Source organism: Spinacia oleracea, chromosome 2 (assembly GCF_020520425.1).
Source record: "Spinacia oleracea cultivar Varoflay chromosome 2, BTI_SOV_V1, whole genome shotgun sequence".
NCBI lineage: Eukaryota > Viridiplantae > Streptophyta > Magnoliopsida > Caryophyllales > Amaranthaceae > Spinacia > Spinacia oleracea.
In genome coordinates, this window is record NC_079488.1 from 30,439,477 (window position 1) to 30,466,652 (window position 27,176).

At 37.3% G+C, this 27,176-nt stretch overlaps 2 protein-coding genes across 3 annotated transcripts; both read left to right on the forward strand.

Moving 5' to 3' along the window:
- Window positions 1–1,026: 1,026 nt before the first annotated feature.
- On the forward strand, window positions 1,027–5,711 carry LOC110789139 (AP2-like ethylene-responsive transcription factor At1g79700). Of its 2 annotated transcripts, XM_021993789.2 has the most exons (8): window positions 1,027–1,431; window positions 1,692–1,774; window positions 1,899–1,907; window positions 3,427–3,515; window positions 3,664–3,737; window positions 3,846–3,896; window positions 4,040–4,116; window positions 4,842–5,711. In XM_021993789.2, exons 1-8 carry the CDS (start codon window positions 1,277–1,279, stop codon window positions 5,348–5,350), a joined length of 1,047 nt encoding a protein of 348 aa, XP_021849481.1. In that variant the 5' UTR covers window positions 1,027–1,276; the 3' UTR covers window positions 5,351–5,711. The 2 variants fall into 2 exon arrangements, with proteins under 2 accessions (XP_021849481.1, XP_021849482.1); XM_021993790.2 differs by lacking the exon at window positions 1,899–1,907 and having other exon boundaries at window positions 1,028–1,431.
- Window positions 5,712–25,996: 20,285 nt separating this feature from the next.
- LOC110789129 (uncharacterized) lies at window positions 25,997–26,845 on the forward strand. Its single transcript, XM_021993782.2, has one exon. It carries the CDS (start codon window positions 25,997–25,999, stop codon window positions 26,843–26,845), a length of 849 nt encoding a protein of 282 aa, XP_021849474.2.
- Window positions 26,846–27,176: the final 331 nt, after the last annotated feature.

Below are 27,176 nucleotides of genomic sequence, written 5' to 3' on the forward strand. Positions count from 1 at the left end.
ACAATGTGTAAATGTTAGATTTTGTATTTATTTTGTTACGTTTGGCTAAAAAGGGGGTTAAGAATACTCCAAATCTCTAAATGACAAAGCCATATAAGTCAAATAAGGCATATGCACCTCCTTAATTAACTCACCCTACTTAGACCTCACCATTCACACCTAATGCATGGGAATTTTTGGGCCCAATTAAATCTCCAAATTAAAATCCCCTGTCCTATAATTTGTGTATCACTTTCGACCACTTTCTTCAATTGGCTTATAAATGTTATAATCAATGTAATTTTTGTTATAAATGAAAAAAATACCACCTTGACCAAATAAAATACAAATACCGCTATGAGTTAGTCTACACAGCTGGTCACTAGTAGTTTTTTGCTCTATACCCAGGGGTAAAATAGTATTTTCACTAAAGGCGTTGAAAAGTCAAAAAAAGTACAAAGTATCAGCAACAATGACAGTAACAACGACAAATACAACAATGACAGTATTTTAATATAACAATGACATTATGTATGCAAACGATGACAATACTCCGTACTTTAATATGCAACACTTTTACCCATTCATTTAATTATAACCGATGAGGTACTTTAATATGCAACACTTTTACCCATTCATTTAATATGCAACACTTTTACCCATTTATTTAAATGGTCCGGTTACTTTTTTTTGGCAAATAAAGGAGATTTATTACTTACCAAAGAAAGCAGTACAACAGCCTACATGCCAACTGAAAATTTAAAGCTTCAGTTCTAAGTTCCCCCACCTTCTAGGAAGGGTTGGGAGTTAAAACTTCATTGGCCACAATAACAATGTGAGTATGACATTATTTTAACACAACCAATAACAGTATATATACAACAATGACAATACTTATATTACCGTTAGACAGTATATAACAAGTTAGCAACACTTTTACATATTTATTTAAAGATGGACCATGTTTTTCATTTTTTTTTGGTGGGTATGGATGATAAAACTACCAGCGGTGTAGTCAACCTCGTATCGCTATCGCACAAACGAGATACAGATTAAGGAATAGAAGATTCAGACTCGTTAATACAAATATATATAAACTCCAAAAACCTTATGCTAAAATCCATTTCCTTTTCTATTTCTTTCACAACCTCTTTGGCTCCTTTAAACCCTCCATCGATCGCTCTCTCCAAACAAAAACCTTCTTCATCAACTACAACTACTTCAACCTGCCCTCCTACGTACGTAGCCATTTTCAATTCCCATCCTTTTTTCTCTGTCTTTCTCCAAACAGAAAACCATGGCGAAAGCGCCAATCAAGCGAAAACAGAAGAGCAATTCTGATGATAATGTCAAGATATCTACTACTAGTACGAAATCTAACAAGCGAACGAGGAAATGTTTGCCTAGAGAAACCCCTTTTCAGCGTAGCTCCAAATATCGCGGTGTCACTAGGTAATTAATCTCGTTTATGCTAAACCATGCGGCATACTCCCTCCGTCTCAAATTACTTGTGACAGTCACATGGGAAAATGACGCGCTTTTTATTTTATTTTATTAATTATTTTTTTTGGATATATGAGCCAAAAGAGCAAATAAATTGCAAATGGGGGTGGGGAAATATGAATCTGAGATTTATGGTACACAGACCGTCAGACCTCAGTCTTAACCGCTAGGTCAAGACCTTATTGGTATGTTTTTTGTTAAATGTATAGGCATAGATGGACGGGTAGATATGAAGCACATTTGTGGGATAAGGAATGCTGGAATGATACACAAAAGAAGAAAGGAAGACAAGGTTTCATTTTTATTCCTGATCTGTACATTTTAATTGAGTATGATCTGATTCTGGTCTGTTTTTTGAATGATAATGATCAATATTGGGTTGCTTCAATTTCGGAATGGAACCATTGAAATCGCAGTATATCTTGGTATGTTTTTTTAATTCTATGGTTATTTTTTGAAGTGATAATTTGACTTTTCAATATGATGTGAACGGTTAAATCTATGAAACAAAACACTAATTCCAGTACAACTAAATAAATAAACACGTATATAATATTGTTTAGAGTAATACTTGTACATTTTTTAGGGGAATTTAAACTAGTTCAGTAATATTTGTACTTTTAAAAAGTATTCCTATGTTTGTTAATTTAGGATATACACATGTGTGAAAGGCCGTATGGCGTATATACGTTACATATATACTATCGATATGAGAGACTAATAAATAGCGTAAAAAGTGTCACAATTTATTGAAGATTAAAATAAAAGAAAAGTTCATTAACATAATAAACATTCATATAATTGTGGACCACTCACTACTCATAAATTGTGTACTTAGTATTTTGCAACACGCTTTCTAAATCTCACAATTTTTTTTGGAGAAATTAGTGGCACCCAATTAAGCTTGGCCAACTAAATCCAACCTAATATGAGAAGTTGACCCAACCTGACCAAGAGAATAGGCAAATTGGTATTGGGGTTATATTAAGATTCGGTGCATAGAAAATGAGTTAGCATTCTCTCCATTTCCTAAAAGAAGTCGTAATGTTACCTTTTTATTACCTTCTTTGATATTAGTGTTACGCTTAATTGAGATTCATTGTCTAGAATGTCGTATCATCTATATGTGTTTTGTGTGAATATCGAATTCTCCAAAAACAAAAAATGACGACTCAGTATCATAAAGATGTTGTCAATTACCCTGCCTCTATCTTTTCATTTCGAATCTTTCCTTTTTACTTTCGCATATTTTCCCTAAAGTATCCTTATAAATATTCTTCTGTTCTGTTCGACTTATTTTGACTTATTTAAGACAAAATAAGTTCAGACAAGTTCAGTTAAGTTCAGTAAAAATAATTTTTTTTCCAGACATTTTCACACACAAATAAGTTTATTTCAGACAAACTAAGTTTTTTTAGATAAAATAAGTTCAGATAAGTTTAGATAAATTCAGATAAGTTCAGATAAATTCAGATAAGTTCAGATAAATTCAGATAAGTTCAGATAAATTCAGATAATATAAGTTCAGTCAAAATAAGTCCAATAGAACGGATCCTTTTTTGACGGACAATAGAACGGAGCCTTAATGACACATTTATCCTAATTTTTCATAGAAAATTAATTATGTCCATATTGAATAAAATATAAATTTGGAATATTTTTATTTTAATTTAAAAACAAGTTGAAAAAAAACATTAAAACATTAATTATTTTATCTCCTCTCAACATTGAATTGTTAAATTTCCTATAAAAATACAAATACAAACGTATAATAAAAATTACAAATCATAAAATATTTCAAGTAACTTAAATACTGTGAAAAATATCAAACGGGAAGATATACAATACCTCAAAATATAAGTCTAAAATTGAGGAAAATATTTACGAATAATAATTCTAGAGTTCGTTCTAGTAGATGTTAACATCAGTGGTGAATTTGGTTAGGTGCTTATGATGATGAAGCAACAGCTGCGCGAGCTTATGACATGGCAGCACTAAAGTATTGGGGCAAAGAGACCATATTAAATTTTTCAGTAAGTTGGGAAAAACATTATAGAACGGTGGGAGTGATGGATAAAACATTATACCGAATATATTTCTTTCTATTTCTATACTTATCGATTTGGTAATGCACTTACTTTTTATGAGTGTTGCATTAACTAATGATATATGTGGATGTAGCTATCAAATTATGAGAATGAGATGAAAGAGATGGATGGATTGTCAAGAGAAGAGTATTTAGGATCACTAAGAAGGTAATCAAATATGGAAACTTTTAGGTCTTAATTTGTTTCAATTTTTTGCACTAATTATATACAGCGGAAAACTCGGGCTAAATCTAAAATGGTTGTTTATTATTTCAGGAAAAGTAATGGTTTTTCAAGAGGGGTCTCAAAATATAGAGGAGTTGCAAGGTAATTACTCGATATAAGACACTGAGACGTAAAATACTTGTGTTTTTGACGTAGTATTATCTTCAAAGTACATAATGTAGTCTATTTACAAGTCGATCTCTTAATGAAAAATCCTAGCAACTTTTTTTGTTTATTTTTTCCAGACATCACCATAATGGAAGATGGGAAGCTCGGATTGGAAGAGTGCTTGGCAACAAGTACCTTTATCTCGGGACATTTGGTACTTTCTTTTCTTTTCTTTTGATTCAAACAATTTCCTAATGTTGGACCACTCTTCTCATTTAAGAATTGAGTGAGATTTTCTAATGCTTTTATGTCTCAACACTTTCTAACAACATTTTTATACTAATCATTAATGCCTAGAATATACCTAATCTAAAAACTTATCCTTTCGGATAATATATAGAGGAGAATAAATCGTTACAAGAGTTAAATCAATAAGAATATGGAAGGGTGATTAGAACACAACTTCAAACGATTTTCAACAGTATTATAAGTTCATGAAAAATAAGCGCAAATCAGGTAAATAAAACGTACCCTTAGACGATATTCAACAGTATTGTCAATGTGGTATGTGGAGAAGGATCTTTTTCGTTCATTAAAAAGGAGAAAATGGAAATTGTATATTCACTACTCAAGTACTCGGACAATAAGTACACCGTCCAATATCGAGAAAGGATCTCTTTCCATTTGTAGGGTACTCTTATGTTGTTCAATTTTCTCTAAGCAACATGTTGTAATGAATAATGTTACCAATGATGTCAATGTCACTTAGTTAGGGAAGTCCACCAACTTCAACGGTTACATAATATATTATTTTTTATCCAATTTATTTGTAACACCAAATCTTTCCAACTCTCAACTAAATTATGCACACCAATTTATTTTATAATTTAATTTAATTTTGTTGTACGTAACTAACTTCATTCTCTTGTCATGTAACAGCTACACAAGAAGAGGCCGCAACCGCCTATGACATGGCTGCAATTCAATATAGGGGACTCAATGCTGTCACAAACTTTGACCTTAGCCACTACATTAATAATATGGAGAAACCCAACAACTCATGTGATGATCATCAACCAATTAGCCCTAATGATGTTGACCTTAGTACATCTACTTGTAGTAGCAATCAAGGCTTGCTAGAGTACACATTTGAGCAGACACATGATCAAATAGTAGATGATGCTATTAGCATCGATCAACTTATCTGGGACGGCCAACTATCAACAACTGATTGTTTGTCGTCAACAACATTGCTAGATTTTAATGAATACGATGAATTGTTGCAATATACTGTGATGGCGAATAATAAGAATAACTTATATTCGTGTGTGGATGGTCAAGGTGATTCCACGGATGATATAGGAAGCGGTGAAAAAGATTTCTTTAGTGATCTTAACTCACTTTTGTGCGATTTTGATGTTATGGAGTCCCAACAAATTGACATTTGAACGCATGTCTAGAAGTTAAAGTTGAGAAAGGGTGATATACGTGTATTCTTTATCAAGATTTCAATATTTGTAGCACTACCTTAAAGAGGATATAGTATAGGTACTCAGATTATTTGTTATTTGTTATGATTGATTGGTACATATTCAACAATATTACTCCGTATGTGTGGGTTTTCTATTTTCTTCATAGAGTTAAGAGAATTTTCTATTTTCTATTTTTTTTTCGACCAAAAACGCTCTTTTTTCGACTACTATTGGCGGTCGGAAATTCGTCGTATTCTTGTAGTGATTGATTGTATTTTTGGGCTCATAGGAAATGGAACAATGTATTTCGTATTAAATTATTAAATACTCCCTCCATTTCTTTTATTCTTTACGTTTGGTTCATGCACGTAATTTAACAATAAACTAATGTGAATTGAGATTCCTTAATTCTTTTTTATTTAAACAATGCAAATTACATTTATCTATGATATTTGACTAAAAATCTGACTTTGCGAAAGAGTGAGACATTTAATAATATCTCAATAAGAAAATGGTAGAGATGCAAAACCCCGATGAATTTATTTAATTAAAATAATCACTTGGAACAATTTTGATAGAATATTAGGGGCATTTATGATATAAAAGAAAAAAAATTAAAATGTAAAAATTAAAATTGGGACACTCGAAACTTAATAAGTAAATAATGAAAAGGGTTGGAGGGAGTAGCTTTTAGCCCATTTATTGTACAGGTTCTCTTAATTGTTGAAACAATGGTGAAGAAAAGGTTTCATAAAAGAAACGGTTGCTCCTCTTATTGCCATATGTTTGAAGGTGGAACCTCCTATGTTCTTGTAAAATGAATCATCCTTCCTCATGACGGGTGCGGCCTAGACCTGTATTTAACAAACTTGAATTAATGCATAAAGGGTGCGATAACTCGTTGATGAGTGATTGAGAGCGTGATTAGGGGCTCTGCGGCGAGTGAGACCTCGTCCGCAAGGACGGGGTAAGCAATAGTTCTTGTGTTGCGTTGCTTCTGGGGCTACGGTTATTTGGGAATTTCCCTATATATTCAGGGAGTAATATATAAAAACCTTCTAGGTCATAAGTCATAACCATTCATTATTAATAATTTGTATTTTTGATTTTTTTTTTTGACATAGGCTTAATCATACATAAAAGAAAGAGTTTTACAACACTACAAGGTCTTTATAGACCTTTACAAAACCTACATTAACAACATGAGCATTAGTAGCTCTTACATCAAAAACTAGAAATGACAAGCTTAAAGTAATTGCTATCCGTGTTGGCCCTTGGCTGTTGGACTCCTGTTTTAAGTAGCACCACTTCAAATTGTGCGTGCCAAAACCTACAATACACATGCTTCCCAATTTTCCTTTTCTACAAAGGGTGAAGCTTGGGTGAAAACAACTGAGATGGTCCTCTAATAACCTGTGGCATTTGAAAGATAATGCAAGACACAAAAGGAAAGTAACGTCACGGGGCAACAAACCTCTAAACCTCCCTTTAAAGAGGAAAAGACACAACTCGATTAGCATGCTATGAATCCCCCAAAAAGGGGGAGCAACGCTCATATATGAAATTTTGAATGCAATGAGAATGGAACTCATCGCAAACCTAAACTGAGACTTAACGGTCAGTCCCAATGACCTCCGATTAACCAAATCGGAACAAACACCCAAATCCCGTGAAAATCAAACTTCCCCCCCAACATAATCCCACACATATTAAATGAAGACCTACATAAAATAGACCCTCATAAACCCCATCAAACCCACTAACAAGGTCACCGTTGTCATCTTTGACAACATCCAGGACAAGAACTTCCCCAAAAATAAGACACCAAATATTGGGGAAGGGTAGGGCATCTCTTCCCTTGACCACCCTATTCCTAGGGCTTAATCCCAAACTTACTTCACCTAAAACCTTTGTAAACTGATACACCCATAAAGGACATTCAAACAAGAAGCCCACTTGCATCCACACTAAGGAAGCATAAGAACCAACATAAACACCAGGAAAACAACCAACCCCTAAGAAAATTACTAAGCTAAACAACCACAACAACATAACAAACATTCCGAGAAACAACTAAAAGAAACACTAAAACTTAAAACCAACAAAAATAGCCAAAACAGGGAAGTATGAAAACTATCAAAATCTGAAATGGTTAGTTCAATCCCAAAACAGAGACCCTCTACTTATCTTTACCTTTACCGTCAAGATCGGGGTTGTCCGACACTACAAGACGGCGGCGATAGGATCCCTCTACTAAACTTTACCTTTACCGTCAAGATCGGAGTTATCCGACACAACGAGACGACGGCGATTAGAAAAGATTTGAGATTTGAAAAACCAAAAAACCCCAATAACAGATCACAACCAAAAATGGCGATTCCAATCCCAAATCAGACACCCTAACCTAAACTTTTACCTTTACCGACGATGTTACGACGGCGGCGTTTGGGGTGAATTTGGAAATGGCGCCCCAAGTTGTTGATCTGGCCTAATTAACCTCCCTTAACGAATTGGCAATCGTTGATGGCCGGATCTAAAGAACACTCGCTAAAAGCACGACGCTCCTCGAAGATGAGCTTCCACCGCTTCCCCTAAACTCTGGACGGAAACGTAGGACAACTACTTCGACGAACTATAACGAAGCCCCGATGAAGCTTTGATGACGGAAGCTTGCCGGCGACCCGAGTTGAGAGACAGACCTCGGGCCGCCGCCATGGAAGAAAACTTAGGTTTTAGGTTTGGTGCTCCTTTTTTTTAGAGAGAAGTCAGAGAGTTTTTAGAGAGAGAGATTTTTTAATGTATTTTTGATTTTCGAAGAACAACAAAATTTGTTGCGATTAGGTGAATTAAATAACCGTGGATTAATAGTTTAGATTTTAATTTATATGGATAAAGGAATTAAAATGCTGAAGGATTAAAAAAAGTACTACTTTTAATTTGTGAAGAAAAGAAAAGCAGTACCTTCTTTCTTAACCCCTAACCGTGGTACCCGGATACATGCAGCCAGCTCTGGCTGTATTCCAAAAAACAACACGCCTGTAATTGTTGTTATTTTTTGTTGTACTGTTTGTTCTTTCATGTTGTTTTTAAATTCATCATAAAATTGTTCATAATTGTTGTATTATTTGTTTTTTCTTCTTGAATTTTATGTTCTTTTTCGTTGAATTATGTGTTCTTTCTTAATTATTTGTTTGTTCATAATAATCATCTGGTTAATGTTCATAATGAAATTAAGCTCTTCATTGATCTTTTACAAGCTCTTGTATTGTTTGTGCTTTCTTTTTGTATTGTTTGTTCTTTTTTTTTGTATTGTTTGTTCTTTCTTGTTGTACTGTTTGTTCTTTCATGTTGTTTTTTCAAATTCATCATAAAATTATTCATAATTGTTGTATTGTTTGTTCTTTCTTCTGCAATTTTATGTTCTTTTTTGTATTGTTTGTTCTTTTTTTGTTCAATTATTTGTTCTTTCTTGTTTATTTGTTTGTTTATAATAATCATCTGGTTAATGTTCATAATGAAATTGTTCATACTTTTTGTTTTATTTGTTCATACCTTTTGTATTCTTTGTTCTTTCTTGTTCTATTATTAAGCATCTTATAAACCCTTGTATCTTTTTAACCTATTTGTTTTCTTTGCATGCCCGTCATTTTCAAATCAGTAAATGTTCATTTTTATATTAGTTGCGATCATCATATCAAATTACTTACTATTTTCATTTTCAGCCTACAATAATGAGGAAATTGAAACCGTGAGAATCAAATGTTGTGTTCAAATCGCACTTCATACACACATTCAAAAGTATAAGAAATCGAGACTACATCAAAAGCAAGATTCAAGATTGAAGATATAGAAAAATAAGTGGATGATTTCTACCAATATCTTGTAATTCAAGTACAAACTTACATAGGCAATGCCTAAAATGTTCAATTTTTTTGGTGAAATACGTTATTTGACATGTTTTAATTGCTCAATATATGTAAATATATTTTCAAAGTAATAACATAGTAATGCAATAACTATGTTCATTTTAAAATTAGCAACTACTCATTTCACGATCAGTAGATAAATGTTCATTTCTAAATTGGTTGAATAAATGAGAATTGCCAAATAATTAGATAAACTTTCATATTTGAATGAGTAGATAAATGTTCATTTCCAAATAAATAAATAAATTTCATTTCCAAAACAGTAAATGTTCATTTACGAAATAGTAAATGTTCATTTCCAAATAAATAAACAAATGTTCATTTTGGAAATAGTAAATGTTCGTTTTGGATGGGGGTACATCCAACTCTGGTTGTACCCGGATACAACCAAAAATTTGCGCTTCTTTATGTTGAGCGTGCAAAATGAAGTTGGGCCCAACAACCTCTAGGCATTCCAACAGCAAGGAGAAGGAAATGAAGTAGTCAATTCATTTTTTAAGGGGAAAACTGAAACAACCCTTGATTCACTGAGCTGGTGCGCCTGCATGAGAACCGAGAAGCCCTGGTGTTCCTACCAGTTTTTGTAGGGTTGTCAAAAGTGATCAGACCTAAGAAATCGACCAAAATCATCCAATATTCTAACTGAATATATCCGAGAAATAAAAGATCTCAAATGACTAGAGATCTGATCTAACCTGTGAACTCAAGATCCAAATTCAAACCGCTAGCAATTGAAGGACTCCCGTAACACGGTTTGCATCCGGTAACTTTTAAACGAAACAAATTCGCATCGTCACCGATAGCAATCCGAAATCAGTTTCATCCGATAACAACCCATGTCGACCGGACACGACATAACCCGATATACGATTAACCCGACTCGCATCAACTTGTATTTGAATTGAAACGAATTGTTGTCATTCCGACATTCGAAATTAACCGGACTCTAGATAAACCAAACCCGATGTAACATGAACCCCATTAAATTAAGTCGTTATTAATTTGACTCAAGTAAACCAAATTGAACATTTAATTATGTAATGCGATTATAATATGAAAAGTTATCTATATTCTTGTATATTGGAGTAAATTTATAATTTTGAGAAAATGTAATAAGAGTCTAATAAATCTTTATCTAGCATTAAGTCTTAGAATAACACTGAGTAAAAGTAGTGATCATAATTTGATTGTGAACTTAAGAGTCACTTGATCCCTATTTTGTATAACACATGAATACAAGCCTAACCCGATCTAAAAGTGATCCGCAAATTACCTAATCCTCAATTGATCCAAATCAGTCCATCCGCTCCGAACTTGATCCAAACCCGAGACTCACATATCCAAACTTGACTAGAAGTCAAAACGGTATTCGATCCGAACAAGAAACATACACCCAGTAAGTCGGTCAAAATTGTACCTAAACCAAACCGCTACAAAACCATTTTAAACCCGAACTAGTTCCAACCAAATTCGAGATTAACCGAATAAAAATTAAGCGAATCAAAACCGACCCAAACCTGAAACAATACATGATCAGAATTTTATACAAATTCAAAGTTTTTCAAACCGATATGAATTGATCGAAATAGAAACGTTGAACGACACTATGAAATTATGACGTGAACCAAAATATTCATAATCGATCCGATGACCCCGTTTGAAAACCCAGTTATATTTGTTGTTTTTTGGTTCCAAAACGAGTTTCAGATAATGCAAGACACAAAAGGAAAGTAACGTCACGGGGCAACAAACCTCTAAACCTCCCTTTAAAGAGGAAACGACACAACTCGATTAGCATGCTATGAATCCCCCAAAAAGGGGGAGCAACGCTCATATATGAAATTTTGAATGCAATGAGAATGGAACTCATCGCAAACCTAAACTGAGACTTAACGGTCAGTCCCAATGACCTCCGATTAACCAAATCGGAACAAACACCCAAATCCCGTGAAAACCAAACTTCCCCCCAACATAATCCCACACCTAATAAATGAAGACCTACATAAAATAGACCCTCATAAACCCCATCAAACCCACTAACAAGGTCACCGTTGTCATCTTTGACAACATCCAGGACAAGAACTTCCCCAAAAATAAGACACCAAATATTGGGGAAGGGTAGGGCATCTCTTCCCTTGACCACCCTATTCCTAGGGCTTAATCCCAAACTTACTTCACCTAAAACCTTTGTAAACTGATACACCCATAAAGGACATTCAAACAAGAAGCCCACTTGCATCCACACTAAGGAAGCATAAGAACCAACATAAACACCAGGAAAACAACCAACCCATAAGAAAATTACTAAGCTAAACAACCACAACAACATAACAAACATTCCGAGAAACAACTAAAAGAAACACTAAAACTTAAAACCAACAAAAATAGCCAAAACAGGGAAGTATGAAAACTATCAAAATCGGAAATGGTTAGTTCAATCCCAAAACAGAGACCCTCTACTTATCTTTACCTTTACCGTCAAGATCGGGGTTGTCCGACACTACAAGACGGCGGCGATAGGATCCCTCTACTAAACTTTACCTTTACCGTCAAGATCGGAGTTATCCGACACAACGAGACGACGGCGATTAGAAAAGATTTGAGATTTGAAAAACCAAAAAACCCCAATAACAGATCACAACCAAAAATGGCGATTCCAATCCCAAATCAGACACCCTAACCTAAACTTTTACCTTTACCGACGATGTTACGACGGCGGCGTTTGGGGTGAATTTCGAAATGGCGCCCCAAGTTGTTGATCTGGCCTAATTAACCTCCCTTAACGAATTGGCAAATCGTTGATGGCCGGATCTAAAGAACACTCGCTAAAAGCACGACGCTCCTCGGAGATGAGCTTCCACCGCTTCCCCTAAACTCTGGACGGAAACGTAGGACAACTACTTCGACGAACTATGACGAAGCCCCGATGAAGCTTTGATGACGGAAGCTCGCCGGCGACCCGAGTTGAGAGACAGACCTCGGGCCGCCGCCAAGGAAGAAAACTTAGGCTTTTACGTTTGGTGCTCCTTTTTTTTAGAGAGAAGTCAGAGAGTTTTTAGAGAGAGAGATTTTTTAATGTATTTTTGATTTTCGAAGAACAACAAAATTTGTTGCGATTAGGTGAATTAAATAACCGTGGATTAATAGTTTAGATTTTAATTTATATGGATAAAGGAATTAAAATGCTGAAGGATTAAAAAAAGTACTACTTTTAATTTGTGAAGAAAAGAAAAGCAGTACCTTCTTTCTTAACCCCTAACCGTGGTACCCGGATACATGCAGCCAGCTCTGGCTGTATTCCAAAAAACAACACGCCTGTAATTGTTGTTATTTTTTGTTGTACTGTTTGTTCTTTCATGTTGTTTTTAAATTCATCATAAAATTATTCATAATTGTTGTATTATTTGTTTTTTTTCTTGAATTTCATGTTCTTTTTCGTTGAATTATGTGTTCTTTCTTAATTATTTGTTTGTTCATAATAATCATCTGGTTAATGTTCATAATGAAATTAAGCTCTTCATTGATCTTTTACAAGCTCTTGTATTGTTTGTGCTTTCTTTTTGTATTGTTTGTTCTTTTTTTTTTTGTATTGTTTGTTCTTTCTTGTTGTACTGTTTGTTCTTTCATGTTGTTTTTTCAAATTCATCATAAAATTATTCATAATTGTTGTATTGTTTGTTCTTTCTTCTGCAATTTTATGTTCTTTTTTGTATTGTTTGTTCTTTTTTTGTTCAATTGTTTGTTCTTTCTTGTTTATTTGTTTGTTTATAATAATCATCTGGTTAATGTTCATAATGAAATTGTTCATACTTTTTGTTTTATTTGTTCATACCTTTTGTATTCTTTGTTCTTTCTTGTTCTATTACTAAGCATCTTATAAACCCTTGTATATTTTTAACCTATTTGTTTTCTTTGGATGCTCGTCATTTTCAAATCAGTAAATGTTCATTTTTATATTAGTTGCGATCATCATATCAAATTACTTACTATTTTCATTTTCAGCCTACAACAATGAGGAAATTGAAACCGTGAGAATCAAATGTTGTGTTCAAATCACACTTCATACACACATTCAAAAGTATAAGAAATCGAGACTACATCAAAAGCAAGATTCAAGATTGAAGATATAGAAAAATAAGTGGATGATTTCTACCAATATCTTGTAATTCAAGTACAAACTTACATAGGCAATGCCTAAAATGTTCAATTTTTTGGTAAAATACGTTATTTGACATGTTTTAATTGCTCAATATATGTAAATATATTTTCTAAGTAATAACATAGTAATGCAATAACTATGTTCATTTTAAAATTAGCAACTACTCATTTCACGATCAGTAGATAAATGTTCATTTCTAAATTGGTTGAATAAATGAGAATTGCCAAATAATTAGATAAACTTTCATATTTGAATGAGTAGATAAATGTTCATTTCCAAATAAATAAATAAATTTCATTTCCAAAACAGTAAATGTTCATTTACGAAATAGTAAATGTTCATTTCCAAATAAATAAACAAATGTTCGTTTTGGAAATAGTAAATGTTCGTTTTGGATGGGGGTACATCCAACTCTGGTTGTACCCGGATACAACTAAAAATTTGCGCTTCTTTATGTTGAGCGTGCAAAATGAAGTTGGGCCCAACAACCTCTAGGCATTCCAACAGCAAGGAGAAGGAAATGAAGTAGTCAATTCATTTTTTAAGGGGAAAACTGAAACAGCCCTTGATTCACTGAGCTGGTGCGCCTGCATGAGAACCGAGAAGCCCTGGTGTTCCTACCAGTTTTTGTAGGGTTGTCAAAAGTGATCAGACCTAAGAAATCGACCAAAATCATCCGATATTCTAACTGAATATATCCGAGAAATAAAAGATCTCAAATGACTAGAGATCTGATCTAACCTGTGAACTCAAGATCCAAATTCAAACCGCTAGCAATTGAAGGACTCCCGTAACACGGTTTGCATCCGGTAACTTTTAAACGAAACAAATTCGCATCGTCACCGATAGCAATCCAAAATCAGTTTCATCTGATAACAACCCATGTCGACCGGACACGACATAACCCGATATACGATTAACCCGACTCGCATCAACTTGTATTTGAATTGAACCGAATTGTTGTCATTCCGACATTCGAAATTAACCGGACTCTAGATAAACCAAACCCGATGTAACATGAACCCCATTAAATTAAGTCGTTATTAATTTGACTCAAGTAAACCAAATTGAACATTTAATTATGTAATGCGATTATAATATGAAAAGTTATCTATATTCTTGTATATTGGAGTAAATTTATAATTTTGAGAAAATGTAATAAGAGTCTAATAAATCTTTATCTAGCATTAAGTCTTAGAATAACACTGAGTAAAAGTAGTGATCATAATTTGATTGTGAACTTAAGAGTCACTTGATCCATATTTTGTATAACACATGAATACAAGCCTAACCCGATCTAAAAGTGATCCGCAAATTACCTAATCCTCAATTGATCCAAATCAGTCCATCCGCTCCGAACTTGATCCAAACCCGAGACTCAAATATCCAAACTTGACTAGAAGTCAAAACGGTATTCGATCCGAACAAGAACCATACACCCAGTAAGTCGGTCAAAATTGTACCTAAACCAAACCGCTACAAAACCATTTTAAACCCGAACTAGTTCCAACCAAATTCGAGATTAACCGAATAAAAATTAAGCGAATCGAAACCGACCCAAACCTGAAACAATACATGATCAGAATTTTATACAAATTCAAAGTTTTTCGAACCGATATGAATTGATCGAAATAGAAACGTTGAACGACACTATGAAATTATGACGTGAACCAAACTATTCATAATCGATCCGATGACCCCGTTTGAAAACCCAGTTATATTTGTTGTTTTTTGGTTCCAAAACGAGTTTAGGATCTGCCCGCACAAATCTGGCCCAATTTCTTTGTTTGGGCGCCTACCCTCTTCTTTACCATTTATTTAGAGGGTACGATTATTTGAAACCGAAAGTGGAGCTTGGGCGGATTATTCCTTTGTATTTCTGTTAAGGTAGTTTGAATTAGGTTATAAATCTAAATACTAGAGTTTGTATTTAAGTCAATTTGCAATTCTATTTTCCTACCTTAGTTTATAATCATATTACTAGTATGATTTGAATAACACTGGCGCTATATATTTGATGTTCGTAATTCAATACGATCAAGCTTGAAGCCTTTAATACAATATATTTTACATGGTATCAAGAGCATGATACACATTAACCATTTTTTAATGGTTGGCGACGACGAGGCAACCCCTCCTCCGCCTAAGAGGATCGAATCAGATTCTTCTTTTAATTTGGGTAGTCAAGATCGTCTGAGTGATTTTATCACCCTTACTCGCTTAAGTAATAATAATTACAATGAATGTGCTAGTGATGTTCAAACAACATTAAAAGCACGACATAAATTTCAGTTCTTGGATGGCTCCATCACAACTCCTATTCCACCATGCACACAATCAGATTGGACTACGATCAATGCCATGCTTGTCTCTTGGATTACCAACACTATTGATCATGAGGTAAAATTTCAATTAACAAAATATAGAGAGCCCAAATGCTTATGGGATCATCTTAAACATCGTTTTTCTAGTTGTCAATGTTCCTAAAATTTAACAACTTAAATCATCTATTGCTCGTTGTGAACGAACAAAGTCTATGTTGGTCTCTCCATATTATGGAAAACTTATTGCATTAAGGGAAGACTTAGGTAATCTTGAACCTATTATTTCCTATACGTGTTGTTCTAATTGTTCTGCTGCAAAAAAGCATGTTCAAAGACGTGAAACGGCTAAACTTCATGAGTTTTGAGGGGTCTTTATAGCCCGTATTATGCTCAACAACGTACTAATATTTTTCTCAAGATCCACTTCCTTCCCTGGATCGGGCTTATCAGTTGGTGACACAAGATGAACGGGTCCGAAAAGCCATGTCGGACGACAACCCAACTGAGGTCGCTGGATTTATATCCGTACACCTACTAACACTAAAAATGTACGAGCCCGTGTAGACACACCATACTGTTCACATTGCAAAAAATCAGGCCATGAGAACTCCTCTTGTTGGGCCTTGATTCCGTGTACTCATTGTAAGAAACATGGCCATTCTGCTGAATCATGCTATGAACTAGTGGGCTATCCAGAAGATCAACCCAAGATTGCGCGCAGCCGGCCCTGGTCTAGTGGGCGTGGCAGGGGGACAAGCTCACGTGGGCCAGCTCGCGCAAGTGATGCCCACTCACCATCACTAAAAAATTCCAATAATGCTGCCCACTCACCATCACCAAATATTTCCAATGCGAAAAATGGTCAAGAACAACAAACCTCGACAAATCAAGCCCAATTGTTCACGCCTGAACAGTGGAAAGCTATTGCCGGGTTAATCGGTAATACACCAGTTCCGGATCATCGTCTAAATGGTAAGTTTAATACCAATTTATGGATTATTGACTCCGGAGCAAGCACCATGTCACAGGTGATAAAAATTGGTTGTTTGATATTACTGATGTTAATTATCAGTGTCCCATATCTCTTCCTAATGGCAAGAATAAAAATGCTACACATGAAGGCTTGGTTCGGTTGTCGGATAATATAATTCTCAAACATGTCCTTTATGTTCCTCAATTTACCTGCAACTTACTTTCTGTTTCCCAACTAAATGATGACTTACATGGAATTGTCAAATTTAATTCCTCGGCTTGTGCTATACAGGACCAAACGGGGGGGGGGGGGGGGGGGGTTGGAACGGGAGTTAGACGAGATGGACTGAATCGGTCCAACATGTTGCGGTGAATGGAGCAATATCGATGTTGGAATTATGGCATAAAATAATGGGGCACCATTCAGAAAAGTAGTAAAGTTACTTTCTCCCGTTATTAACCTTAAGGGTAGTGTAGACACCTAATTCGCGTCTCCCCTCTGGGATGATGACGATACCATTATCCTTACTAGGCGGTTGGAGCAACTCCGTGCGGAAATCCCAATTGCTAAGAACATCTCCAAAATACAAGATCCAAAATCCAATCCCCGAGGCCGTTCCCCTCCCGGAACTCGATACAAATACAATTCTCATAAACCAATTTCAAAATCCAAGTACAATCTCATCTAGTAGACCATTCCATTGGTTTTACTAGGCCTTTTCCACTCAAAATCATATAAGGCAAGTCAAATTCGGGCGCCGACCCACAAAACCGAGCAAGCCGGGCCCAGTCCCGTACAACCGGAATTCAAAACCCGCAACGGCTTGTTTTTTTATGCAAAATCAAGTCTTAACCTCCAAGAAAGCACTACGTGCCAAGCATCGTACTATTCGTACGAAGGTACATCAATACAAGACAAATCAAGGACGGAGTCCGCGTCCTTGATTTTGGCAGCATGCATGCCACGTCACCAGCGCCCAGCGCTGGTTTGGCGTGCTGCGCTGGCACTGGCTGGCGGTTTCCAGCCATTTTTCCTACGAATACCCCCTAATTTTCAGAATTTAGGGAGGCAACTTCAATATACAACGTCGTAATACAAAAATTACGCCTCAAATTCAGATCCAAAAATCCTTCAAAAACACATACAAACTTCAAGTTCTAAGCAATTGGGAGCTCTAAAAGGAAATCTTGCCTAAACCTAAACAGGTAATTCCGAATTCCACAATATTCAATCATGTTTCTTTGATTTTCCTATTTCAAAAATTATTAGCAAGTTGGCATTTTTACTACTAAAAATGTCACTTGCAACAATCATACATCTTTTCAAAATCCAAACTTTTCAAAATACAAAAATGCAAACTTTCAAGATTCAAGGATGTTCAAAGTTGTTTGTAATTACTTCTTTGAACTAGAATCACTTTCAAGTATGGAGTATAATCAAAGATGACACCTTTTTAACTTCTAAAGGTTTAATCTTTTGAGATTCAAGACTCCATTTTTCAATATACAAGTTCAAGTTTTCAAATTTCAAGATCCCACAATGTTTAGGGTTGCTCATGACTACTTCCCTAAATTAGGATCCTTTCAAAGTAAGAGCACATCAAAGATCTAACCTTTTCAACATTAAAAGGCCCGATCTTTGAGATTCAAGTCTCTTAAGTTTCAATATTTCAAGTACAAGTTCAATATTTCAAGTTCAAGATTCAAACTTTCAAGTTCAAGTTCTATATGCAAAATCTAGGATAATTTGGGATGAGCAACTTCTCCCAAGTTGAGAATTTTGGCTTTGAATTCGTGTCGGGCGCACTTATTTTTAAGGAGCCGCTTGGCGTTCGAATTTCATGTGCTCAAGTACAAATTTCAATATCGCAATTTCGATTATGCACCTTTCAATATTGCATTTTCAATTATGCACCTTTCAATACCGCAATTTCAATATCGCACTTTCAATATCGCACTTTCAATTCCGCATTTCAATTCCGCATCTTTACTTGCCTAGTCCTTCTAGGCAATGTGGACCTAATCCCTAGTCCTTTTCTAGGGGGTCTTGTATTTACTAATTCCGCACTTATTTACAATTGTGATGTTGCTTTATTTGCTTTATCGCTTTCATCACCATACATGCTAAATACAACAAAATGCAAGGTTACATCACGCTTAACAAAGATAATTTCTTGGACAAACCGATCTTAGGTTCCCTTAAATTACCTTTAAAGCAAAGTGACCGCCATACAATTAGAGATTCTATTTGCTCTAAAATTCAAACCCACATAATCTAATCTAGGGTATATTTTCGAAAATGTTATGTCACGTACTCGAATAATTTCTAAAGCTTGCAGAATAACCATCTCGTTCCCGTGCCCGGATCTCACCCATCCGTTTCGAGGATTCAAAGCCTTATCCAAAATAGAGTCACTTGCGGTCTTTCCAAACGAGACTTTAAATAACGTTTGGTGGCGACTCCTTCGAGGTACAAAAATACAATGGTTTTCTAAAAAACCGCCCCCTTGTAGGGAAAGAGAATACTTGCGATGCGACCAAAAAACACCCCCTACAATTCTGGCGACTCCACTGGGGACATTTCTAATTTCAATTTCGAAAATGTGAGCAGACTTCGAGCAGCAATCCACTGATCTGCTTAAGTACTGGATGCCAGCACTGGCGCCAGGCGCAGCCACCTGCGCCCAACGCCACTGCCTGCATCCAGGACAGTGGCTCACAGTGGCTTGTCGCCCACTTTTGCTCAACTTTTCGTGTTGGGAGTTAGTCTATTTTTGAATCTGGAAGGACGCTCCCAAACCTCGTGAACGAATGTCGAAAAACGAGCTTTACAAATACAAATTCGAGTAAGATTTCAAATTTCAATTTCTAGGCATTTCATGCATTTTTCGAAAACCATATTGTGCAAAATGAATTTCTACCTTGCCCTAACGGATGTGTTCTACAGTCGGGCTAGCCCCGGGGGCAACGAAATGGTGACTCTCCATACGGTTCCCGACCAAAGTGTGTGACCATTTCCGCGCCTAACGAAACTTGACATTTTCTTGACATTCCCGATGTCAAGTATGGAGGCCGTCTGCCGACACACACGTCCCTTAGGCGGATGTGCAAGTTGTCGCCGGATCCGTCTCTTAGTCAAGTACCTTTTTGACACCCTAAGCCGACCACTTGCATCATACAAAACTTAGACCGACCTTAGGTTGAGAACTTTGCATGTCGCATTCATATACATGTTAGTGTGACAACGTGTTATTTGTGCATTGTGTGGGCGTCTTTGCACGCGTGAATGGCTTACCTCGAGTTCTAGCTTGCCAAACCAATTAGCCTCCAACTAGGAAACCAAACCCCTAGGAGCATCATTCAAACCTCATGCATCTAAAATCGCCGATTTAAGGTCTTTTAGGAGTGCCACTCCTTTTGATTCAAAACCCTTAAACAAGCCTCACACACAAATGTCAAATTCAAGATTCAATCCAACGGCGCCATAATGCCGGATTTTCTAGTCAAAACTTCTATTTTCAAGTTCAAAGTTCAAATCCAACGGCGTCATAATGCCGGACCTTCTAGTCCAAATTTCAAATTCAATCCAACGGCGTCATAATGCCGGATTTTCCAATTCAAGTTTCGAGTTTCAAGTCAAGATTCAATCCAACGACGTCATAATGCCGGATTTTCTAGTCCAAACCTCAATTTTCAAGTTTAAATCCAACGGCGTCATAATGCCGGATTTTCCAAATTTCAAGTTTCAAATTCAAAGTTCAAAACTCAAACCCAACGACGTCATAATGCCGGATTTTCTAGTCAAAATTTCAAATTCCAAGTTCAAAACTCAAATCCAGCGGCGTCATGCCGGATTTTCTAGTTCCAACATTCGAGTCTTCAAATCTCAAACTCAAGTTGCCAATTCCAATCTCAAAACCTCAAGTTCAAATGTCTAAACTCATGACCGGCGTAATGCCAACCTTTTTGACTCAATCTTTCAAAACCTCCAATCCCATGTCAATCTTTCGAGTTTCAAGTCCTATGCTCAAAGTTTCAAGTTCCAAATTCATACCGTCGTAATGCCGACTTCTTTTCCATTCCATATTTCAAACCTCAAGTTCGAAGTTCTAAAATCCAACCTTTCAAATCTCAAGTCCTATATTATGTCACTAGCACCCTATCAAAGATCTGGAAACCCGCAGGGCCGATGAAAACAATTTCGATGGGAAAGGGATTCTTTTTGTCATCATTTGGTCTCAAAAATGATTATGATAGAGTTTTTCTCAAAGGACCTTGGTTCATTAATGGAATCTTCATCTCTGTTTTTAAGTGAACTCCGGGTTTCAAACCATCTCAATCGACTATTGTGGAGTACCCAGTGTGGGTCGATCTCCCGAAACTGCCTATCGAATTTCACAACGAACCAATGCTCCAAATATTTGGAGATTCCATTGGCTCCTTTGTCAAATCTGACTATTTCTCAACCGCTCTTAACAGGGCCAGTTTTGCTAGAATTTTGGTCCTCGTGGATATCCTTAAACCGAGAAAAGAGATTATTTGGCTTGGAAAAATTAAACAGCAGATCTTGTTCAAGGATTGGCCGTCTCTGTGCACACAGTGCAAAGCATTGGGGCACAAGTAGGAAAATTGTCCTGTAAATGGTAAGAAACCACAACATCAGGAGGACTTGGGTAATCAAGGGGCAGTTAGTGGAATTTGAAGGGGAAAGAAATCAGTTCTCAAAAGTTTGACCGGAATTCTAAACCCCAGGCCAAAACGATGACCGGAGAGTGGAGGGAAGTTCAGCGACAACCACAACGGTCACCTTCCAAAAACAGGGAATGACGCCAAAATGACAGTGAAAAGGCTGCAGTAACTCTTTCCACTGTTGCTTTGGTAAATATATTTGCAATGTTGGAAGAGGTGAACCTCTCCCCAAGCGAAACGTGGCCTGCTAATACCACTCTACCTCTAACCCCAGTTGTCCCTAGCCCCACCTTTATTCCCGTTGATCCTAACCGAACACGTGTAAAAAAGACCCCAAACCCCTTCTCCATCCCTCCAACATACCTAATCTGGCATTCCAAGCTTTTTTCCCCAATTCAAACACGAAATTCGCTATTACACTCTCCCTCCTAAAAAATCCTTCCATTATCTCCTGCACCGATAATGGCGGCATGGATTCCAGCCGAAGAGATCAAGCGGCCTCGGTACCTAGACGATCCAGCGTACCACCTCAACTTTATTATGCCGCCGATCAGATTTCCTTCTCAAGTAACCCTAATCTCATCAAACAGTCGAAGCATCCTAACACTTACACCACCCACCCTCACCTTCCCGGAAAATTACCCGAACCAAACAAGCTTTTATGTCGAGACTCTCTTCAAAGACGAATGGATTGGAATCTCGAAATGGGTAATACGGGACCTCATTCTAAGACCGGAGTTTACACCTCAGTTGTTCATGAATTTCTCAATGGTCGACCCGGACCAACCGGGGGTGATGGTTCCCGCTCACCTTCTCCGGATCTCAGATGTGATAGCAATGTCACCACCATTCGGAATTCTCCTGAAGTGGTGGGTAAATCAACTTCGAGAAAAAAAATCCAATCCAGCGCTGCCGGCCGAACTACAGTTTCTTGCGGACCCAACTCCTGTATTACCACCCGTAAGAAAACTCCTGTCAATTACAAAGCAATGGCTGGCGGTACAAGCAGGAAGCGGGACAAACAACGTCAAAATATTGCTACTAACCATGAACACCAAACAGTTGGAGATGCGATGTGCCTGGGAGAAAGCAAAGGAACCATGGTCGAATTGGTTTGTGGACTGCATCTCGGGGGTAAAGATAAGGGCAAACGAGAGAGAAATGTTCAGCCAAATTGTAAGGGGACATGTCAAGATGACACACAATACACCAAGGGGGATCTTTCACGAGATCTTAGTGCTGCCACAAATTGAGCAAGGAATGTTAATTCTTTTATGGAATGCTAGGGGAATTGGTCGTAAAGGTTTTAATAGGAATATAAACCAGTTGATCAGAGAGCACAACCCAGCCATTATCATCTTGACAGAAACAAGGGTGCCTAGGTCTGGGGTCATAAAAAATATTTCGGGCCTTCCGTGTGATTCATTTGAGGCAATCGATCCTGTTGGAGCAACCAGCGGTATTTTGGTACTCTGGAACGGAGCTGCAACCTCCTTCACCATTGTCGCCAAAGAACCGAGGGTACTGCACGCCACTGTACAGGTAAACACTCAAAACCCCTTCTGTCTTTCCGCTGTTTATGCTCCTACTAAATTTAAGGGTCGTCTAGAGTTGTGGGATAACCTTAAATTGTTTAGCTCTTCTGTTGTGTTACCTTGGGTTGTGTTAGGAGACTTTAATGAGATTACTAGCTCCATTGAGAAGTGGGGAGGGAATCAGCCAAAAGAATATAAAATGCGGGCCTATAGAGAGTGTATGGACTTCTGTAATTTAGTCGACCTAGGGGCTATTGGGTCCAAGTATACTTGGTTTAATAAGAGAAAGATCCTGCCTATATATGAGAGATTAGATAGAGTTTGGGCGTCTCCGGAGTGGATTATGGCTAACCCTGAGTCTTCTGTCACTAACCTTCACCGGATGACGTCAGACCATAACCCTCTCCTTTTGTCCAGCAAGGCGATTACCCATAGTCGTCCTGCAAGTAACTTCAAATTTGAGCCTATGTGGTTTTCTGACCCCATGTTTGTGGATTGGTTTTCGGGTAAGTGGAAGTCTAATTCTGAGTTGTTCACTGGGAAGTTGTGTTTCATGGCCAACGAATTACAAAAGTGGGGGAAGGAGAATTTTGGTGATTTGAAAAAATCAAAATCTAAAATCCAGGCTCGCATTAGGGGTATTCAATCAGCCATGGAGCGTGATCCTCTTAATTTTTACCTTTTTGATTTGGAGAAAACCCTTAACAAGGATTTGGAAGAAATCCTGGATCGAGAAAGATGTTTTGGGCAACTAGAGCTAGGTCGGATTGGTTATTGTTAGGAGATAGAAATACTTCCTTTTTCCACCTTTCAACCATCATTCGTAGGAAGCAGAATAACATTTTATTTCTAAAGAATAATGTTGGCCAGGAGCTTCATTCTCAGCAGGATATTCAAGCCCATATCCTCGCTTTTTTCTCTGACATTTTCACTTCATCGGGCTGTGATTTACATGAGTCCTACATCTCCAACAATTCCATTCATTGTGCCCACATGCCAAATCCTCTGGAAATTAAGGGTGCTCTCTTCTCCCTTGGTCCTAATAAGGCCCCCGGACCGGATGGGTACCATGCCTTAGGGTTTCACAAATTATGGGATGTAATAGGGCAAGACCTTTGCTCTCTCATCCAGGGGATCTTCTCCACTCAGTGTGTTCCTGAAAATCTCAACAAAGCCTCCATTGTTCTTATTCCCAAAGTCGACCATCCCATCAAAATTAACAATTTCAGGCCAATTAGTCTTCTCAACTCCTCATACAAAGTAGTCACGAAAATTCTGGTGCAAAGAATCAGACCCAACCTCTTCAACATTATTTCACCGAACCAAAACAGTTTTATCCCCGGAAGAGGTTGTGAGACTAACCTTATAGTGGCTAGTGAGATTTTGCATTCAATGAGTAAGAAGAAAGGGAAAAAGGGGTTCTTTGCCATCAAATTGGACCTTGAAAAAGCTTATGATAGGATGGAATGGCCCTTTATCCACCTTTGCCTCCAATTTTTCAATTTTGACGATCAGACTATCTCCCTTATTATGAGTTGTGTTTCGTCTGGCTCCTCTTCTATCATTGTCAATGGCCACCATATGTCTTATTTCAAGCCCTCTAGAGGTATCCGTCAAGGGGATCCGTTATCGCCTTACATTTTTATCCTTTGTATGGAATTTCTTTCTAGGAAAATTCACCAGGCTTGTGAGGATAAGAGTTGGACACCGCTTAAAGTTAGAGGGGGGCAATCTGAAATTTCTCACCTGTTATTCGCTGATGATGTCATGTTTTTTGGGGAAGCCAATGCCCACACCCTCGATGCTATCCAACTGTGCCTTGAGTCCTTTTTCTCTATGTCTGGCCAAAAAGCTAACCCACACAAAAGTGCTATGGTCTTTTCGAAAAATACTCCCTTGGGAATCATAGATGAGTTTGAACAGCAACTTCAAATAAAAAACACCACTTCCCTTGGTACCTACTTAGGGTTCCCGCTCCAACATAGAAAGCCTTCCAAAGCTAAACTCTCTTTTATCATTGACAAACTCAGTTCTAAACTAGCTTCTTGGAAGTCTATAACTCTCTCAAAAGCCGTTCGTGCTCTTTTAATCCAATCTTCTCTCCTGGCTATTCCAAGATACTACATGCAAGAAACCCACTTTCCTCTTGCTATCACGTCCAAGCTGGACTCTAACTGTTATAACTTCTTTTGGGGTGGTGGTGTGGGAACCAGGAAGATGTCTTGGATTTCTTGGAACAATATGTGTCGCCCTAAGGAAACGGGAGGATTGGGTTTCTTGAAAAATGAGGAGATAAATGCCATTGGTTTAGCTAGACTGTGCTGGAATTTGGAAAAAGGAAGTCGCTAGATTCTAAAATTATTTTTGACAAATACATTAGGAATAAAGCTTCCCCTACTTCCTTTAGGTTGGGATCTCATATTTGGAAGGCCGTAGGCAAGGGTTGGGGTTTATACAAGGAGAGTCTGGCCTGGGAGGTTGGAGATGGTAACTCCATTGACTTGTGGAACGACAAATGGGTGGGAAATGAGCCTTTGAGGGCTGCTCTCGTTGGGCCTATCAATAGAAGGGAGGAAATCCAGTTAGCTAGTGATATTGTGGGTATGTCTCCTTCCCAACTTCAAAATTTCTTGGCTTTTCCTATTTCGCTTGACATGTGCAATCTGATTTGCTCCATCAAGTTCTCCTCAAAAGCTGATTTGATCTTCTTGGATTGGCAATCAAAAGGAAAATTCAGTTCCCGTTTGGCTAGAAAATTCCTTGACTCAAATAAAAAATGCATTCCAACTCGTACCAGGATTGGGCTTGGGTCTGGAAGACTGTAGGACACCCTAAAATGAATTATTTTCTTTGGCAACTCTGGTGGGATAGATTAGCAACAAAAAAAAAAAAAAAATCTGAATTTGAGGATCAAGTCTAACCCTTACTGTTGTTTTTGTCCGGGTGTAAAAGAAGATAATGAGCATATCTTCAGAAATTGTGTGAGGGCCAAGGAGTTCTGGGGGGCAGCAGATATTATGTTAGATATGTCCCCTTTTAATGATTGGGTAAAGTCTTCCCTGCTCTCTAACACCACTGGCAGGGATAATATCCCTTTAAATGTGTCATTTGCCTTTGGTTTGTGGGCAATCTGGAAACGCCGTAATGCTTGGTGCTTCTCGAGAAACAACATCCCCATTGCTTCCACTTATAAACACTCTTCTTGGGCTGCTTTGGAGTGGTTCTACACTCAGAACCTTCTCTCCAAGGAAGAAAAGCCCACCCCCCCAAAGTGGTCTCCCCCACCAGTTGGCTTCATTAAGATCAACTCGGACGCTGCCTTTGTGTCTTCTTCTTCTATCTCAGGTTTGGCGGCAGTAGCTAGGAACCATTTAGGTGTGTGGTTGGAAGGGCGAGTTTCAGCTTGCTACGCTCATGATGCGTATATGGCGGAGCTTGTGGGTATTAAAGAGGCCCTCTCTTGGGCAGAAGGAAAGGGTTGGGACCATTGTATTTTTGCAACTGATTCTAGCAATGCGGTGACTGATATTACTAATGTTTCTGTTTGTAATTCTAGATACAATTCTACAATTGGTATTTGCAGGGCAAAGCTTGATAGGTTACAAGACTCGACGTTGATTTTTGAGGGACGCCCGGCTAATATGGTGGCTGACTTGTTGGCGAAAAAAGCGAGGAACAAATTCACCTTACACTCGGAAGTTTGTTTTTACCAATCCCCTACCCTGGATTGTATTAAACTTTTAGCTGATGATGTGCCTGAGAATGATAGTATTAATAGGGTTGTTGGTGTAGCGCCACACCCATCTGATGTAACCTTTGAGAACTTAGGGGCTAGCAGCAGGTCTCTGCATAGCTCTATTATTTAATTAAGTGTTCTTTTATTCCAAAAAAAAAAAAATCTCATTTTCAACACTTCAAAATTCCAAGTCCACGGCGGCATAATGCCGGACTTTCAAATTCCCAAATTCAATGTCTCAAATTCATGGCGGCATAATGCCGGATTTTCCATATTCGAAGCCTCGCATTCTATATACAAAAGTGCGTCCTTTCCAGTTCAAAGTTCAAACTTCAAATCAAATCCCAACTTCAAACTCATTTTCGAGCTGCAAATCCTTGCCTTCCATTGCTCTCAAATTCAATATTCCAAACATTTCCAATGGGTTGAAACTCCCCTGAAATAATACAAATTCGATCCCT